This window comes from Oryzias latipes, chromosome 14 (assembly GCF_053564925.1).
Source record: "Oryzias latipes strain Hd-rR chromosome 14, Olatipes_Hd-rR_3.1".
NCBI lineage: Eukaryota > Metazoa > Chordata > Actinopteri > Beloniformes > Adrianichthyidae > Oryzias > Oryzias latipes.
In genome coordinates this window covers 6,259,531-6,279,052 of record NC_136250.1, presented here as the reverse complement: position 1 = coordinate 6,279,052, position 19,522 = coordinate 6,259,531, and the positions used below count along the sequence as shown (strand labels likewise).

Here is a 19,522-nt window from a genome sequence, read left to right as displayed (position 1 = left end):
TTTGATTTGATCAAAAGTTTATTACCCTCTTAAACAGCAGAACAGAAAAGCTTCAGAGTAACTTTTGTAAATTCTATTTCCTTAACAAATCCTGTTCTATCAAATAAAGCCAGAGATTTTGTTTTAGAACTTGATCAAGTATTTTGAACGTGGAAAAAAGGTTTTAACAAGTCCTCTGGAAAGTCGATGTTGGCACGCTTACAGGTTTCATTTGTTTGCACCGTCACAAGGTCGTCTTCAATTACCATCTCTTTGGACTTTTTTGACCAACTTCAGTTGATTTACTCAAAGATGACTCCTGGATGTATGAGCCGTATAACATACACAATGACCTGATTCCTATTTTTTATTTATACTTTCTATTAGTTGAAACCGCTAAATTCTATACATAACTTATTGGATATTGATTATAATTCACAATTTTTTCAGATCAACACGTTATATTTCAGTCATGTTATTAATGTAGTCAGGATTAGAACTCACCCCATTTGCTTCCCACTAAAACAGGACAGGCTGCATGTCTTGTCCTGTAGTCTCCCTCCCCACTCCTGAAGAGATTGTACCAGAACACAGCTGTTCCCTGCAGAGGGAGCATCCAAAATGAGTGTTGGAAGGATTGAGTGACTCATAACTACTTCAAATGACCTTGGTTAAATTCATACAAGCAATGCAAAAATCATAAAATCATATCTTCTATCAATTTTGTCCAGTAGATCTTTTATACACGACTTAGCAAACCTACAGATATTCACACTTTTTAAACGTTACAGAAGAAGAGAAAAGAAGAGCGCATTGAATCTTTTCTGTCACCTTTCTTGGCCAGATTGATGCTCCAAAGTCTGGGAAGACCGTGGCACCTCCTGCTTCTACATCACTCATCTGAAAAAAACCACAAAGAATGAAACACACACTTCATTCTCTCAATCAATGTCAGACTAAATGAAAAATGAAAAAGTGTAAGAACTAGGTGTTCTTAGTTTTGTGGAATGGAACAAATAAAATCTTGGCTGCTAACCATGTAATTGTGGTTTAATATTAACATAAATGACAGATCTGAACAGAGCAGGTCGACAAAGTTTTGCACTTTATTAATTTAGCTGTCAATCAAACTGTCGCAAAGTCGCTCAGTTTAAATGAACAGTTGTGATGTCACAACAGTTTTAGTAGTAGAAGAGAAGATGGCACATTGCTGCGTTGCCTGCATGCTTTTTAAGTGCGTCCAACGCCAGATTTTGTAACTGGCCCCAATTATTCATAATGAAAGTCAAAGTCCCAAATGTGTTCTTTGCATTTGTGTTCTCGCTCTGACTACGTTTGAAGGCTTGCTGTCCCGCATTAACCAGAGAAGGTCAAAATAAAAACAAGAATAAAATCAGGGGACCTTTTTTTATTATTGCCTCCATGAAAGTGAGAAAAATATCATAAAGTTCAGGAGGCCCGAGCAGGCTAGCTCCGCATCCTGCAGTCCGCCAGCTCGCCTCCCAAGAGCCGGCATTGGGATTGTTCCAGCTCCATCAGCCTTCGCCCAACAGGAGCCGAGACAGGGATTGTTGGGTGATTTAGTTCTGATGGTTTACACGGGTATCAAATCTATTTCGCTCATATTGTGCCGCTGGACCTTAGATCATGTCTGTACCTTTGACTAAACATTGAAACTGGCCGCCTCTACCGCCAAAATCGCGTTTGGTCTCAACGCAGCTTAACCGTAACCCGTAATCCTAGACTTAACCCTTCCTCTGTGTCCGTGTGGCCAAGAAGAAAGTTTAGCACTAGCCACAAATATTTGTAAAATTACGTGCAATTAGTCACTTTCTTTCTGGCATTTCATTTTATTTGGTGTCCAAGTGAACTCAACAATTTCTGTTTCTGTTTCTCTCAGTCAGAAACGGTGAAAAAAGATCTAGCTTGCAGAAAGGGCGTAGCACCAAGGGCCCTTGTAGAGGAGATTTTGGCAACAGATAAACATAAAATAGTGAAATGAAACCTTGTCCTAACAAACGGGATGGTGTGGATTATAGCCACCACCGGCCCTCCATCAACAGTGACCACATGTACATACTTACGTAGTTCAAAAAAGTTGCCATGCGATTTCCAGTGCCTAACCTTTTGAAAGCATCAGGCTCATCTTTCTATAAAGATAAAACTGAGAGTAAAAAACACAATAAAAGCAGCACCGATTACTTACGTAGTTTAGGAACGTTGCAAGCCTATTTCCATCGACCTTGAGGTTGCTGTCAAAAGGACGCTGCAACAGATGTTTAGATGTTTAACCCATCAATCAGAAGGACTCTTTAGGAGCCAGCCACTTGGAGCATAAACTGCACTCAAGCCTGCAGAATAACTTGGGTTTTGCTTACGTTTCAACTACATTAGGCATATATAAATAAGGTCTGGATGGATTTTGTTGGTTGGATTAACCCATAAACCAGTGTGCCTTTAGACAGAATCACCTAAAGTCATATGGCATTTTTTTTTGTCCTTTGTGATGAGTTTTAGGGCTGTTGCCCTTGAGCGGGGTCAAAAACACCAGGGGCACTGAAAAGGGAAATGCTTCCCAAATGATTTAACAGAAAGCTTAGTGTGCCAGGAATATGATCACCAAGAACCAATTATATATTCAGCTTTTTTCCAACCTTTTTGTGTTTCAGGATAAAAGCATACAAATTGTGTAGTAAAAACTTAAATAAAGTGAACAGAAAGTGGAAGAAAATATATTAAAAAGTAAACCTACCCTTGAAAAGTCGAAATGTGGCTCATACTGTCCACCAACGCCATAGTTTGCAACCTAGTAACCATAAAAACACAACAAAATTAGAAAAGACAGCACATTGTGCATGTTTAAAGATGATGTTGGTCTTTAGTTCTCGCATATGTAACGCTCTATATGTGGCGTCGACCACTCATCTAATTGGCTTCAACAGTCTGAGTGGTAGTGGGTTCAAGTCCCACATCCATCCTCATGGTAGGTCAACCACATTCTCCCAGTTGGAACAAAGAAAAACCTACTCTGCAAATCTACCAACACACAGAGGCAGAATGTGGTTCACCCAAAAGACCCCACACCAAAAGAAAGAAGTAGTTACGTCCTTTTTGTAGTCCAGTGCAGGGAGGAATGATCAGAGCCTTACACTGGAGAAACAAAATAGCCAATACATAAGAGGAAGTACCAACCCAGGAGGATCAATGCCTCAGGACCAGGTTGGCTGGTTTATGCACATTTAAAAGATAAAGGACACTCATTCCAAGACCAAAATGTACAGATTCTTGACAGAGAGGACACTCTGTTTAAAAGAGGAGTCAGAGAAGCAAAACATTGACATATTACATATTTGTCTCCTATTTACCGTACTAGGGATTCCGCATGGTTTCAGACTCGATTGAAATCAGATGTTACACCTTGATCAAGGAACCAATATTTATTTTATCCTTGTTTATTAATACAGATAAATGCTCTAGTAAAAATCTGCGTATCAGGAAAGGATCCTGACATTTTCCTGCTATAAAGCACAGCAGAATATAGCACTAGTTTGAGCAGGAGGCGCACAAGAACAGTTGGCGAGATATTCCCAGATTCAGACTTGCGGACGCTTTCAGAAAAAGTTTAAAACTAATAGGAAGCATCTCTGTTTGTTTTGGCTTCACTCAAAAAACGACCTCTCCGTACGGGGAGGCAGCAGTGAGACGGCTGCCAAGGGAGCGTCTACAAAGAGCAAGCTCCAGGAAATTGAAAGTGATTGTAGACATGGTGTGGGGGGTCATGGGATGTATGTGGTAACAGGGGGGAGGGTCAAGGGTGGGGACGGTTTTTAATTTTAATTTCTGTGTTTATGGTTTTGTTTTTATTTGTAAAGCGCTTCGAGCTGCGTAAAGTACGAGAAACCCTTTTGTAAATACAATTTGATTGATTGAGTCTTAAAGGATCTTCCATGTTTTGGGTGTGTTTTAAAAGTTTGTGATTACCCCATGAGATGCCAAAATAATCACTTTTTGTGATATTTAGCTATGGGGTTTTCCTGTTTTTATTTTAGTTTATTTGTTACTTCCTGTTGTCCTCTCATTTTAGGTGTCTTGATTCCTCCCCAGTGTAATTCTCCCTCAGTGTCATCACCTGTTTCTCCCTGGGGGGTATTCCAGAAAGCAGGTTATGCTAGCTCCCACGGTAAGTTTGAGGCTAAGGAAGTTGATAACCTCAGCTTTCAGTTCCAAAAACAGAGGTATGTTTCAGGGTATGTCAAGTTGGCATAGTAACTCATGCTCTGAACATAACCTGGGGGGTATTCCAGGAAGCATGTTTAAACCAGCCTGCCTTTAAGCCTGAACTCTGGCTGAAATCCACCTGAACTTGCTAACTCTGGGTATGTCGGTTCCAAGAGACCGGATATGGGTTAGCGTAATTACGCTCGACTTGGAAACCCTGGGTAATGCATGTGCATGTCAAGTACATAAAGACGTTCTCAATAGATCGCCGATTTCCGGAGTCACCATGGAAACGCGTGGAAAAAAAAAGAAAGCGCTATACTTCAGTGAGACGTAGTCTGAGATTTTAATGACGGCGTATGAAGATTATACGTCCATCAAAAAAGTAACACGGCAAAAGAAAGAGTTTCTGCTTGTAGTAGAAGAACAGACAAAGTAAACGCACGAGTTTCTGATCTTATTTCCATTTTCATGTGACGTATATATATATATATATATGTGTGTGTATATATATATATGTATATATATATATATATATATATATATATATATATATATATATATATATATATATATATATATATATATATATATATATATCTTCTTTCTCTTTCGGCTTTTCCCATCAGGGGTTGCCACAGCGAATCATCCTTTTCCACCTCACTCTATCATGGACATCTTCTACCCTAACATTAGCCAACTTCATGTCCCCTGTTAAGACATCCATGTATCTCCTCTTTGGCCGTCCTCTTGCCCTCCTGCCAGGCAGCTCCATCTCCAACATCCTTCTACCAATATATCCACTATCCCTCCTCTGAACATGTCCAAACCATCTCAGTCTGGCTTCTCTGACTTTGTCGCTAACACAGGCAACATGAGCCGTCCCTCTGATGTACTCGTTCCTTATCCTGTCTAACCTGGTCACTCCTAAGGAGAACCTCAACATCTTCATCTCCGCTACCTCCATCTCAGCCTCTTGTCTCTGTCTCACTGCTACCGTCTCTAACCCATAGAGCAGAGCTGGTCTCACCACTGTCTTGTACACCTTTCCTTTGAGTCTTGCTGACACTCTTCTGTCACACAACACTCCTGACACTTTCCTCCACCCGCTCCAACCTGCCTGCACTCGCCTCTTCACCTCTTTTCCACACTCCCCATCACACTGAACTGTTGACCCCAAGTACTTAAACTCCTGCACCTTCTTCACCTCAGCCCCCTGTAACCTAACGCTTCTACCTTGATCCCTCTCGTTCAGACACATGTATTCTGTCTTACTACGACTGACCTTCATGCCTCTTCTTTCCAGAGCAAACCTCCACCTCTTTAGCTGTTCCTCCACCTGCTCTCTACTCTCACTACAAATTACAATGTCATCCGCAAACATCATTGTCCAGGGAGATTCCTGTCTTACCTCGTCTGTCAGCCTGTCCATCAGCATAGCAAACAAAAAAGGACTCAAAGCTGATCCTTGGTGTAGTCCCACCTCCACCTTGAACTCCTCTGTCTGACCTACAGCACATCTCACCACCGTCATACTTCTCTCATACATGTCCTGAACTACTCTGACATACTTCTCTGCCACTCCAGACGACCTCATACAGTACCACAGCTCCTCCCTCGGCACCCTGTCATACGCCTTCTCTAAATCTACGAACACACAGTGCAGCTCCTTCTGACCTTCTCTGTACTTTTCCATCAACATTCTCAAAGCAAAAATGGCATCAGTGGTGCTCTTACGGGGCATGAAACCATACTGCTGCTCACAAATCTCCACCTTCTTCCTAAGCCTGGCTTCCACTACTCTTTCCCACAGCTTCATTGTGTGGCTCATCAACTTTATTCCTCTATAGTTGCTGCAGTTCTGCGTGTCACCCTTGTTCTTAAAGATCGGAACCAGAACGCTTCTCCTCCATTCCTCAGGCATCTTCTCACTCTCTAAAATCCTATTGAACAACCTCGTTAGAAATTCCACTGCTGTCTCTCCTAAGCACTTCCATACCTCCACAGGTAGGTCATCAGGACCAACGGCCTTTCCGCTCTTCATCCTTTTCAGAGCCTTCCTAACCTCATCCTTTCCAATCTCTGCTACTTCCTGCTCCACAACAACCACATCTTCCTCCCTTCTTTCCCTGTCATTTTCCACGTTCATCAGCTCCTCAAAATACTCCTTCCATCTTTTCTGTACACTCTCCTGGGTTGTTAGCACCTTTCCATCTCTGTCCTTAATCACCCTTATCTGTTGCACGTCCTTCCCATCTCTGTCTCTCTGTCTGGCTAGCCTGTACAAGTCCTTCTCTCCTTCCTTTGTGTCTAACCTGTCATATAGCTCATCGTAAGCCTTCTGTTTGGCCTTTGCCACCTCTCTTTTCACTCTACGCTGCGCTTCCTTGTACTCCTGTCTACCTTCCTCAGTCCTTTCTACATCCCACTTCTTTTTAGCCAACCTCTTCCTCTGGACGCATTCCTGTACTTCCTCATTCCACCACCAAGTCTCTTTACCGTCTTTCCTCTTTCCAGATGACACACCTAGCACCTTCCTACCTGTTTCCCTGATAATTTCTGCTGTAGTTTCCCAGTCATCTGGAAGCTCATCCTGACCACCCAGAACCTGTCTCAACTTCTGCCTAAATTCCTCACAAGTTTCTTCATTCTGTAGCTTCCACCACTTGGTCTTCTTTTCTGTTTTCCCTCTCTTCTTCTTCCTGACCTCCAGAGTCATCTTACACACCACCATGCGGTGCTGTCTGGCTACACTCTCTCCTACCACCACTTTGCAGTCATTAACCTCTCTCAAATGACCTCGTCTACATAGGATGTAGTCCACCTGGGTACTCCTACCTCCACTTCTGTATGTCACTCTATGTTCCTCTCTCTTCTGGAAGTAAGTGTTGACTACAGCCATTTCCATCCTCTTCGCAAAGTCCACCACCATCTGTCCCTCCAGATTCCTTTCCTTCACACCAAACCTGCCCATCACCTCCTCATCACCTCTATTGCCCTCACCAACATGCCCATTAAAGTCTGCTCCAATAACAACTCTCTCTCCTCTGGGGAAACTCTCTATGACCTCATCCAACTCACTCCAGAATCTCTCCTTCACTTCTAACTCACAGCCAACCTGTGGCGCATACCCACTGACTACATTCACCATCACCCCTTCGATTTCTAACTTTAAGCTCATCATCCTGTCTGAGACTCTTTTCACCTCTAGAACACTGTTTACAAACTCCCCCTTCAGAATCACACCTACCCCGTTTCTCTTCCTATCAACACCATGATAGAACAGTTTGTATCCTCCTCCAATACTACGTGCCTTGCTGCCCTTCCACCTTGTCTCCTGCACACACAGTACATCTACCTTCCTTCTCTCCATCATGTCTGCCAGCTCTCTGCCTTTCCCTTTCATTGTGCCAACGTTAAGAGTCCCTATTCTCAAACCTATGTTCCTGCCTTTTCCCTTCTCTCTCTGGCCACGGGCCCTTCTGCCTCCCCTCTTTCTTCGACCAACAGTAGTCAAATTTCCACCGACACCCTGTAGGTTAACAGCATCGGTGGCGGTCGTTGTTAACCCGGGCCTCGACCGATCCGGTATGTCTAAAGTGTTGTGGATGATATATATATATATATAACTTATCCAATTTTGCCAACTTAAATGAATTACTTCTATTGGTAACAAGTAATTGAGTTAAATTTATTCAACCTAATTTCTTACGTCTATAAAACTCAATAATTGTTTATACAACTCAAATTTACATATTTATTTAAATAAATGTCATATTACTCCAATTCAATTAATCTTTTTTCCATCTTAATGAATTATAATTCTTGAACTCTCATATGTCTAAGTTTGAGCCGGCAGATATACTCATTTTTATGACAATAAAAAGAACAAAACAGTGTGTGCTTGATGCGTTCATTCATTTAGGAATTTTCCAACATTGTCAGTATAATATTTGATTGTAGGGGTGCTATATAAACTCATCATCCTCTCCCTCCCTCTCCCTCATGGTGCAGAGACTTGAGCAAAGTAGGACAAAATAACTCGGCAAAACACTGTAAAACACAGTAAAACAGCTAAACAACTAAACACATTTGGTCAAAAACCCACACTTAAACCCAAATCCGTCCAGACAGGCAAAGGGAATGGTATCCCACAATCCCTTGCGGTGCCGATCTAACAGCAGCACCAAAGTTACACCTACTTAATTGAATTAATTTGAATGAAAGCAACATAACTGTTTAAAAACTGTGTGTTATTTTTAAACTGACTTAACAAAAAAAAGATTTTTAATTATCTTAACTGAAGCAAATAATTAAGTTAGATCAAAGTAAAAATAGTTTATCTTTCCAACATCCATATGTGGTCTTATCACCCTCTCATGGTGGAAAAAGTATTATCTGAGCTTCTTCATCCACTAAATCATCTTCAAATGGACACGCCATGCTGCTTCACCTCTCTGAAAACAAACTAACCTTCAACTAAACCTGCTCCAGACCAGGTTATGTTCAGAGCACGAGTTGCTATGGCAACTTGACCTACCCTGAAACATACCTCCATTTCTGGAACCTCCTTAGCCTCAAACTTACCGTGGGAGCTAGCATAACCTGCTTTCTGGAATACCCCCCTGGTCTGGAGCAGGTTTAGTTGAAAGTTAATTTGTTTTTAGAGAGGTGAAGCAGCATGGCGTGTCTATTTGAAGAGGATTTAATGGATGAAGAAGTTCAGATAATACTTTTTGCACCGTGAGAGGGTGATAAGACCACATATGGATGTTGGAAAAATAAACTTTTTTACTTTGATCCAACTTAATTATTTGCTTCAGTTAAGATAAATCCTTTTTTTGTTAAGTCGTCTTAAAAATAACATGTAGTTTTCAGACAGTTATTGTACTTTCATTGAAATTAATTCAATTAAGTAGGTGTAACTTTGGTGCTGCTGTTAGATCGGCACCGCAAGGGATTGTGGGAAACAATTCCCTTTGCCTGTTTGGACAGATTTGGGTTTAAGTGTGGGTTTTTGACCAAATGTGTTTAGTTATTTAGCTGTCCTACTATGCTTAAGTCTCTGCACCCTGAGTGAGAGTGAAGGAGAGGATGAGGAGTTTATATAGCACCCCTACCATTCCTTTCTGTAATGACAACGTCAGAAGTTTCTTTGATGAATTTAATTGAATTTTTTTTCGTCCTTTTTATTGTTTTAAAAATGAGCATGTCTGCCGGCTCACACTTATGACATATGAGAGTTCAAGAAAGTTCATTTAAGGTGGCAAAATTGGATAAGTTATATATATATATATACGTGTCACAAGGAAAATGGAAACAAGATCAGAATCTCGTGTGTTTACTTTGTCTGTTCTTCTACTACAAGCAGAAACTCTTTCTTTTGCTGATGATGCAGCCGTGTTACTTTTTTGATGGACGTATAATCTTCATACGCCGTCATTAATCTCTGATTCCGTCTCACTGAAGTATAGCACTTTCCTTTTTTTTTCACCAAGCGTTTCCATGGTGACTCCGTAAATCGGCGATCCATTGAGAATGTCTTTATGTACCTGCTGTGCACGTGCATTACCCAGGGTTACCAAGTCGAGCGTAATTACGCTAACTCATATCTAGTCTTTTGGAACCGACATACCCAGAGTAAGCAAGTTCAGGCGGATTTCAGCCAGAGTTCAGGGTTAAAGTCAGGGTAGTTTAAACATGCTTCCTGGAATACCCCCCTGTTGTGCGCACCTGTTTGTTGCTGGTTCATCACTCCTCCTGTTTTATAATCTGCGTCTTCCTCACGTTTGTTGCCGGATTGTTTTGTGTGTTTCCCGAGCTACGAGCATCTGGCAGTATTTCAAGCAATTCTAAGTTTATTTCCGAAATAAAACGAACGCTTTTTCTGAGCTTTCTGCGTCCTGCATATTGTGCCCACACTGATCGTGACATTATTTATTTTCGGGATTTCTTTGAGTTTGTAGGATTGGATGAAACACTGGGAACTTCAAAATAGTCAAAAAGAGCCATTCTAAGAAATCCTACATCTCCATGAGCTCAGCTGGATATTAGCTGTTTTATCTTTACCACTTACAGACTAATAACCTCTGGATCATACACCCACACTGTGCCCATGCTGTAAGCATACTGCAAATTTACAAACATACACCCAAACAATAAATATGTAAACATATTTTCAATAAACCCTAATGACCTGGGGCCTGTTGCACAAAAGTAGAATTAAGACATCCGGGATAAATGACTGAGCTGAGCTCAATGAATCCAAAACATGTGCGTCCAGGCTTAATTGGTTGCACAAAGACCAAGCCAGGATGAGCAGACACGGATTCATCAAGCCAGGTGTAACCAATCCTGGATAGGTGCACGCTCACGGCTCACTCAAACAGACCCCGCCGAAGATCAAAGATAAACTGATTTACCATGGCAACTAGAGTCGCGTACCTTTCCCCGTCGGAAGCACAAATCCTCATGGAGGCATACGAGGAGGTAAAAGATATAATTAAGAAGAAAGGCAACACTGCCACAGTGATAAAGCACACTCAAGATTTTTTTAAATTAAATTACCAGCCAATTAATTTTATGAAAATGTAAGTTGTCATTTCAACCAGAAAATGTTATGTTTGTAAATCTTACGTGAATGAATCATGTCGATCGTACATAAAAATAATCCATTTAAAAGTTACTAATTTCAATCATGGTGATCCAATATGATACCGTTAAATTGGATACATTAGTAATCTCAAGGAATTGTGGGATTCCATTTTCTTTGTCTATCTGGGCAGATTGGGGTGTAAGTGGGAGTTTTTGTCCGTGGGTTTTATTGTCTAGCTGTTTTACTCTGTTTTAACTAGTGATTTAAACTGATATGTTTATTTCTTTTCTGCACCATGAGTTAGAGTGTGGGAGAGGATGATGACCAAACCCCTTGTGCGGTGAACTGTTCATGTAACTTAAAACGGAATTTGCGTTATTAGAATTCCTGTCTTGTGATGTGGGATATTACTGCGTATTTAATGTCTTTGATGTGAAAATTAAAAGACCCATTGGTTGGAACTTTGGAAAACTTTATCAATGTCAGATGTATAAATAAAATTAAAGCAAAAAATTAAGTTATATCAACATAAGTTGTGTTAGGTAGTCATACAAATTTAAGTTGAATAAACTTAATTTAATGAGGTGTGACCAATTGAAGTGATTCAAATTAGTAGGATCAACTTTTATCTTTTTAGAGTGAGCAACAATATTAATTTAAAGTTGGGTCCAACTGCAGTATTTAGATTGAATCAACTTTATTAGTTTGAACCTAAGTACATTGAGTAGGACCAATATGATTCATTTTTGTTCAAGTAACCCTATCTAATCATGTGGAAATCATTTCCATAATTTTTTTATGTTCATTCAAAGTGAACGTTTTTTGAGTGTAGTTTACCTGCTTTGTTTTGTCCTTATTCAATAAAGAAATATAATGTTACACATTGTGTTTTTATATTTTAATGGAATGTGTATTATTTTGTATGACAGAGTACTAGGGCCCACTAAGGAAAAAAGGATAAAGTAATAAATTTATGAGGCTGGTTCTTTCTGCAGAAAAGCAACATATTCTTTTTACAGTTTTGATAGTTATGAAAATGTGATACTTCGTATTCTGGCACATCAGCATGTCTTCGTTTATGAAACCATACTGAAGGACAATTTCACGAAATGCCCAACATCTGTCATTTTAACAACTGTCCTCCTTTAAAACAACTGGTTACAATATTATGACTTGTCTTTTTTTCCCTCTGTGGCCCTAATGTTCTATCATTTTACATATAGCCTTATAGTCTATGGGAAACTGTAAATTATCTAATGATAGCAACATCATCTAAAACTCATTATTTATCCAAAATGATTGAAATTAATGATCACGAACGTTTAAATAATGACAGCGGGTCTAGTTATATGTGATAACAATGTATGGTGAGCAATGAAATAACTATTGGTTTCCATTTGTGGCGACTGCTGACTGACATTAGGGATGAGATTAAATAGATCCTGGAAGTTAGCCTGGTCTGGAGCAGGCTAGCTCCACAGAATAAATCTCCATGGTAACTTATACCATAACATATCCTCCTGCCCCCTATCCAGCTTTAGTGCAACCGGATTGGGGATCAATTGAGCCAGGATCACCAAGATATCCTGGCTTAATCCCTTATCTTACTTTTGTGCAACAGGCCCCTCTTAATGTCATGGTGTGGGTTTCTTTGTATTGGTTTTTGCTTTCCGTATTGTTTCTGTCATGTTTGAGTTCTGTTTCCTGTTTTATTTTGAAAGGTTTCCTGTTTTGTCATGCTTTTGAGTTCTACTTCCCTAGTCCCAATCTCTCCTGATCCTGTTCACCTGTGTCTTGTCAGTGCTGTCTGTGCTGGTCCATTACCGTCTCTTCCCTTCTGCCATGTTTTCATGTTTTGCCCACAGTAAGTTTAGTTTTGTTGCCCTGCTCTGCAGCGCCTTTTGTTAAATAAACCCCCTGCCCTGGAACCGTGTGCCTCCCGTCTCTGCATTTTGGGTCCTTGATGACCACAAGACCTCCCAACCTGACAGTTAAACTGGAAATTTACTGTTAGCAGCAGCTAATGCAAGTGTTTTGTTTGGCAACCATTTAAATTAGGGATGTGAATAGAAGCTTCATGAAGCTTCCCTTGGGGTTCATGTAATTGTGCCAGAAAAATGAACCACCCATTCAGGGCTTTGAAACCACACAGAACTGCGGCATCTGGTGAATAGAGAATAGCGCACCCAACTGTTCGAAACGCAAGTGACATCTTAACCGTGGTTCTAACAAACGATGCATTTGGCGCGTCATACGTCATCAACCATGTAATCTGCGCTAGTTGACACACGCCCCGAAACACTCTGTTTCATGAAGGTGAAACGCGCGCCGAAACGTCTGTGTCAAACGTGCCATCCCTAATTTAAATGTTTTCCATCCCTGAAGGATTTGCGTTGGTCGCAAAAAAATCTAGACAAAATGTAGAAATCGCTTTATAATTCTTCACAGATTTGTTGGTAGCAACACTTTTGTTTCTTTTTTATACCATTTGAATTATGCCCCCCAAAAAAATTAAAAAAGAAACTGGCAAATATCAGGTTTGAAAATTGCCAAAACTTCTTCCAAGCTTCAGTAAATCAAGTGTGCTTGAGAGGATGTGGCTGCTGCTTTCTTCAAATCACATGGAATCTCTGAGAGCTGAAACCACATTTCTGGCATATTGAAGATTTGACTTAGGGCTGCGTTTCAGGCTACAATGTCACGTTTTGTTTTTCATCTGTTATCTTATACGTAATTTAAGAGCTAATTGGAACCAGATCTGTTTAACCATTTTTTTTCTGAGTGTAATTACTCAAAACCTGACAGGTTTTTTCCTGCAAATAAAGATACTGTAGATGTTCCAATAATAAAACATAATCTTTTCTTGTACATTACCTGCAATAACTCTGCAGTTTCCACTGTTAGGCCAGTGATGTCTTGTATTCTCTGATTGACTCTGTCGATGACAGGATCATCTTCTCCTTCCAACCATGCACTGAATAAAAAAAGCAAATTTTTTATTGCAAAAATATTAAACTTTCATTTTAAAGTGTGTTTCAGCTATATGTTAGCGACTCATCAATAAGCAGACTTCTGTTTTAATGTATTAGGGAGACCTGTAATTTGACCCCTTGGAGCCTGAATATTTTCCCCTGATATAAAATAAAATAGTTTTCACTTACTGTATGTCCTTGCTTTCAAGGAGATGCTAAATTAAGGTAAGTTTGAAACAAATATGCTTCTATAGACAGCAAGGGATTACTATTTTTACCTAAAACTGATCTTTGCTTCAAACTTTCCAGATAGTCATTCTTATACACTGACCAAAAATATAAACGCAACACTTTTGTTATTGCTCCCATTTATTATGGTATGAATTCAAAGATGTGAAACATTTTCCACATAAACAAAATAACCAGTTCTCTGAAATATTTTTCACAAATCTGTCTAAATTTGTGATAGTGAGCACTTCTCCTTTGCCAAGACAATCCATCCCACCTCACAGGTGTGCCATATCAAGATGCTGATTAGACAGCATGATTATTGCACAGGTGTGCCTTAGACTGGCCACAAGAAAAGGCCACTCTGAAATCTTCAGTTGTATCACACAGCACAATGCCACAGATGTCGCAAGTTTTGAGGGAGCGTGCAATTGGCATGCTGATAGCAGGAATGTCCACCAGTGCTGTTGCTAGGGAATTGAATGTTCATTTCTCCACCATAAGCCATCTCCAAAGGCGTTTCCGAGAATTTGGCAGCACATCCAACCGGCCTCACAACCGCAGACCACATGTAACCACACCAGCCCAAGACCTCCACATCCAGCATGTCCACCTCCAAGTTCGTCTGAGACCAGCCACTCAGACAGCTGCTGAAACAATCGGTTTGCATAACCACAGAATTTCTGCACAAACTGTCAGAAACCGTCTCAGGGAAGCTCATCTGCATGCTCGTCGTCCTCATCAAGGTCTCGACCTCACTCCAGTTCGTCATCGTAACCGAGTTGAGTGGGCAAATGCTCACATGCGATGGCATCTGGCACGTTGGAGAGGTGTTCTCTTCACGGATGAATCCCGGTTTACACTGTTCAGGGCAGATGGCAGACAGCATGTGTGGCGTTGTGTGGGTGAGCAGTTTTCTGATGTCAATGTTGTGGATCGAGTAGCCCATGGTGGTGGTGGGGTTATGGTATGGGCAGGCATATGTTATGGGCGAAGAACACAGGTGCGTTTCATTGATGGCATTTTGAATGCACAGAGATACCGTGAAGAGATCCTGGGGCCCATTGTTGTGCCGTACATCCAACAACATCACCTCATGTTGCAGCATGATAATGCACGGCCCAATGTTGCAAGGATCTGTACACAATTCTTGGAAGCTGAAAACATCCCAGTTCTTGCATGGCCAGCATACTAACCGGACATGTCACCCATTGAGCATGTTTGGGATGCTCTGGATCGGCGAATACGACAGCGTGTTCCAGTTCCTGCCAATATCCAGCAACTTCGCACAGCCATTGAAGAAGAGTGGACCAACATTCCACAGGCCACAATAGACACCCGGATCAACTCTATGCGAAGGAGATGTGTCGCACTTCTTGAGGCAAATGGTGGTCACACAACACTAGTTGTCTGAGTCCCCTGACCCCCTCAATAAAACAAAACTGAAGATTTCAGAGTGGCCTTTTCTTGTAGCCAGTCTAAGGCACACCTGTGCAATAATCATGCTGTCTAATCAGCATCTTGATATGGCACACCTGTGAGGTTGGATGGATTGTCTTGGCAAAGGAGAAGTGCTCACTATCACAGATTTAGACAGATTTATGAACAATATTTCAGAGAACTGGTTATTTTGTGTATGTGGAAAATGTTTCACATCTTTGAGGTCATACCATAATAAATGGGAGCAATAACAAAAGTGTTGCGTTTATATTTTTGGTCAGTGTATTTTTGGCAGCCTAATAACTACTGGCCCTAAAATACCCTCAAAAAGAACCATGAAAGGTCTTTTGGATTAGTTCTGAATAAAATAAAATAAAGCTTTTTTCGAACTGATGTTATCTTAATAGCTCACCTTTTAGATACTCGGTAGGGTGCTGTAGTCAGGACGCCAGTTTTAGGGTCTCGGACTGTAGCTCTGGCAAGCTTCAAAAATAAAAGCATAAAACAAGCATTCAGTGTGTTTACTCTACTTTGAGATTACCCAGCAACTCACGGATTTTACACCATCCATGTATGAACTAATTTTCCTGCACAGAATTAAACTTGCTGGTTTGGAAAATCATTTGTGGAATATGGAAATAAATTTCCTTAAAAAAAATCAAATTTTTTCTATGAACAGAACCTTTCTGAATCCAGAAGATGTGCTCTGCTATGAATGAAGGGGGGGGGGGGGGGGGGGGGGAGCACCTCACCCTGGGCTTTGCCAGCTCTTTAATCTTCTCGATCTCCTGGTCTGATAGGATGTTCAGGTAGCGCACGATGTGAGGGTTGTCCCACTCGTCCTCTTCCTTTATGGGCTTCAGCAGGAGACGGGGGCTCCTTTTACCGTCGTGGTAGCGACAGAACAGACGACTCCTCCTTGCTTCAGTCTGGAATGACAAGAAAAGGAGAACTTTAGGAAACAATTACAGAACTGAGTCCTTTTTAGTTTTTTCATTAATGCTTCGCCATAGAGCTTAATCAGGCTCGCATTTCAATATCATTATTTTATTCATTAGTATTTAATATAATATTGCTTCTACTGCATCATTTTCATGTTTATGTCAAAATTTTAGCTTTTCAAAGAAAAATCCAATAAGACTCATTTAAAATTTGATCTTTATTATTATCATCCTTCATTAGACTCTGAGCACTTTCCTGTGTTAGTTATTGTGTTTTAATTCTATTTGTTATCTGTTGTTTTTATTATTATCTTTTGTTTTGAGTCATGGTACCAAAGCAATTTCCCCATAGTGGGATCAATAAAAGTTCTATCTTACATTATATTATCTTAACTGAGAGGTCAAAAGAAGAAAATTACAAGAACGATTGGTCACTTGATTGGGGATGTAGAATTAAATGCTGTAACAACTTTTCTGAGATAAATAACATGTTTAAAATATGTTCCTCACTTTAAAGTAAAGATCAAGATGTTCTTTAATATGAACTCAGCTTTTAATGATAAGTCATTTATTTCCAGGCTGTAGCTTGACAATGTTAAGCCAGTAATCCATCAGACAGCTGTCCTTCACCATGTCTGCAGCCTGTTGTTTTACTGAGGCAATAAACTAAAAATAACTCACAAAAAAGTCAAAAACTACACCAAGCAAATGTCACTTCTGCATAGGTGCTATACAGTCATTTTTTGAGGAAACAATAATAAACTGTAAATAGAAATATACCCACATAAGGTGTTGTAAAAAGCAGTGGGATCATACAAGATTTTTCTTCTACCCACTTCTTTTCAAGCACACTGTTTTGTTTTATCCGTCAATTATAACTCTTTGATTTTCTGTAGAAACCAAACATGTGGTTATGGATAATTGGGCTCTCACCAGTTGTAACCCCTCTCCTCTGCACAGCGCCTCATAAGTCTCCCTCTCAGGCAGGTGGTCTTTTGGTCGGGTGTAGGTCCCCAGCTGAATGGGCTCCTCAGAGGGAGGCTGGTAGTCCTGGTTGGACTCTTTGAGCTGCTTCATTAGCAGTTGCTCAAAATAACGGAGGTTTCCTCCTGCCCTCTGGTGGTTAGGGTCTGTCAGTGCAGAAAGACTGGTGGTAAGGGGTCCATAACCAAACCAACCCTTTAATAAACGAATTGTATCTTTTTTTGACAAATACAATCACTCAAATTCATTATAACAGGGTTAATTTGAGAGTTTTGATTGCTTCTTACATTAACTATCTCTTTATCAAAAGGTTTGGTAGAAATGAAATGCATTTCTCACATGCTCCTCACTTTTAAACCATGTTTAATTACAAGAAATGTTCAACAAGCTGTCATATGTTATAACTTTTTTTTGTCTATCGTTTGGGTATTTCTTTTGTGTTTGACAATCCTGTTATTTTCTTCCCCATGTCATTTAACAAGTCTGCCATCTTGTGGACACTATGAAAGACGGCATATTCTCCGCACAAGGCCGTTGCTGCAGGAAAATCATAATGACCTGATTCTAATAATGAGCTACAGATAAAAACTTCAAACCTTTAGGAAATGTAACCTCTGGAATTACTTCAAAGACTCGCTCTGATAAAAATGTTTTTTTTTTAACATGGCATTTTTCTGATGGTAGAGAAAATGCATTAAGATAATGAATCTCAAAATTGCATTTCTGAGTTTTTTTTTATCCAAATCATTGTTAATCAGGAGCAGATTAAAAAAATGCATTTTGAAAAACAGTTTATTTGTTATGTAGAAAATACACTGGGCTAAAATAAGTCAAGCTCCCTGCTTTACTTAAACAGAGAACTCTCAGCAACAGGGAAGGAAACGGGGTGAGGGTCATGCCTACAAATCAGAGGTGAACGTCTATTGAACTGCTGCCGCCCTGCAGAAACAACATCATCCAAAAGCACACAAGTTTTTTGACTGTGGCTAGAAACGGCTCAATCATCATTAGGATCTACACTGCAAAGTTGACGTACCGGTTTTCTGCCAACGACTCCACTGCAGTTTGGAAATCACCAACTACAGAAGACCACCCCCCGCCCTGCAGAGAGGTCCCGCCTGGCTGAGGACCTTAACAACTACTATTCCATGTTTGAAAGGACTACACCTTTCTCTTCACCCACCATTTCCATGACACATGACCTACCTCCCCCACACCTGACCCCTCGCCTGCACTGAGGGTCTGTGAACGAGGTGTGAGTCCGTCAGCAGTTTAAGATCAAGAAGGCTCCAGGAGATGATAGAGTGTCCCCATCCTGCCTGAAACTCTCTGCTGACCAGCTGGCTCCCATCCACACTGGAGAAGTGCGTGGTCCCTGATAGTTTCAAACTCTCCACCATCATCCCAGTTTCCAAGAAGTCCCCTGTCGCAGGATTAAATGACTACAGAGCAGTCGCCCTGACCTCTGTGGTCATGAAATCCTTTGAGCCACTGGTGCTGGGCCACGTGAAGGACATCACCTCTGCCTAGTTTGCCTACAGAGCATACAGGTCAGGGGACAACGAGTCAACATGGCTCTCCACTACACCCTGCACCAGCTTAACTCTGCAGGGACGTAGGCACTGGTCCTATCTGTAGACTTTAGTTCCACATTCAACACCATCGTCCCAGAGCTTCTCCACCACAAACTCTCCCTCCATCTGTCAGTGGATCACCAGTTTCCCGACTTACAGGACACAGCAGGTGAAACTGGGACGCATCACATCCAGCAACCGGATTCTGAACATTGGCGCCCCCCAGGGGTGTGTTCTCTCCCCACTGCTCTTCTCCCTCACTGACTGTCCCTCAGGAGTCCCCTCTGTGAAACTTCTAAAGTTCGCAGACGACACCACATTCATTGAACTCGTCCGGCATGGCGATGAGTCTGCATACAGAGGAGAAGTGGAGCGGCGAGTTCTCTGGTGCAGCCGGAACCATCTGGAGTTGAACCCACCTAAAACTGTAAGGATGACAGTCGACTTCAGGAGGAACGCCCCACCCGTTCCACTCTCAATTCTCAACAGGACAGTCCCCTCAGGTCCCTAGGGTCCACCATCTCACAGGACCTTAAGTGGATCTACCACATCAACTCAGAAAAAGGCCCGGCAGAGGTTGAACTTCCTGCG

The 19,522-nt window shown here is 41.0% G+C and overlaps 1 protein-coding gene across 5 annotated transcripts in view; it reads right to left on the bottom strand.

The window, feature by feature from the left end:
• Window positions 1-19,522, bottom strand: part of p4ha2 (procollagen-proline, 2-oxoglutarate 4-dioxygenase (proline 4-hydroxylase), alpha polypeptide 2) — a 38,035-nt gene that overhangs the window by 1,333 nt on the left and 17,180 nt on the right. For 3 of the 5 annotated variants that reach the window (XM_020699620.3, XM_011492379.4, XM_020699619.3), the window contains exons 7-14: window positions 17,307-17,503; window positions 16,185-16,361; window positions 15,845-15,915; window positions 13,667-13,766; window positions 2,732-2,785; window positions 2,064-2,129; window positions 811-879; window positions 484-580 (exon numbers count right to left, since the gene is read on the bottom strand). In XM_020699620.3, the coding sequence (XP_020555279.1) occupies window positions 484-580; window positions 811-879; window positions 2,064-2,129; window positions 2,732-2,785; window positions 13,667-13,766; window positions 15,845-15,915; window positions 16,185-16,361; window positions 17,307-17,503 (831 nt within the window). Of the gene's footprint in view, window positions 1-483; window positions 581-810; window positions 880-2,063; window positions 2,246-2,731; window positions 2,786-13,666; window positions 13,767-15,844; window positions 15,916-16,184; window positions 16,362-17,306; window positions 17,504-19,522 lie in introns of all 5 variants that reach the window. The other 2 variants (XR_013647535.1, XM_004084205.5) reach the window with 2 other exon arrangements.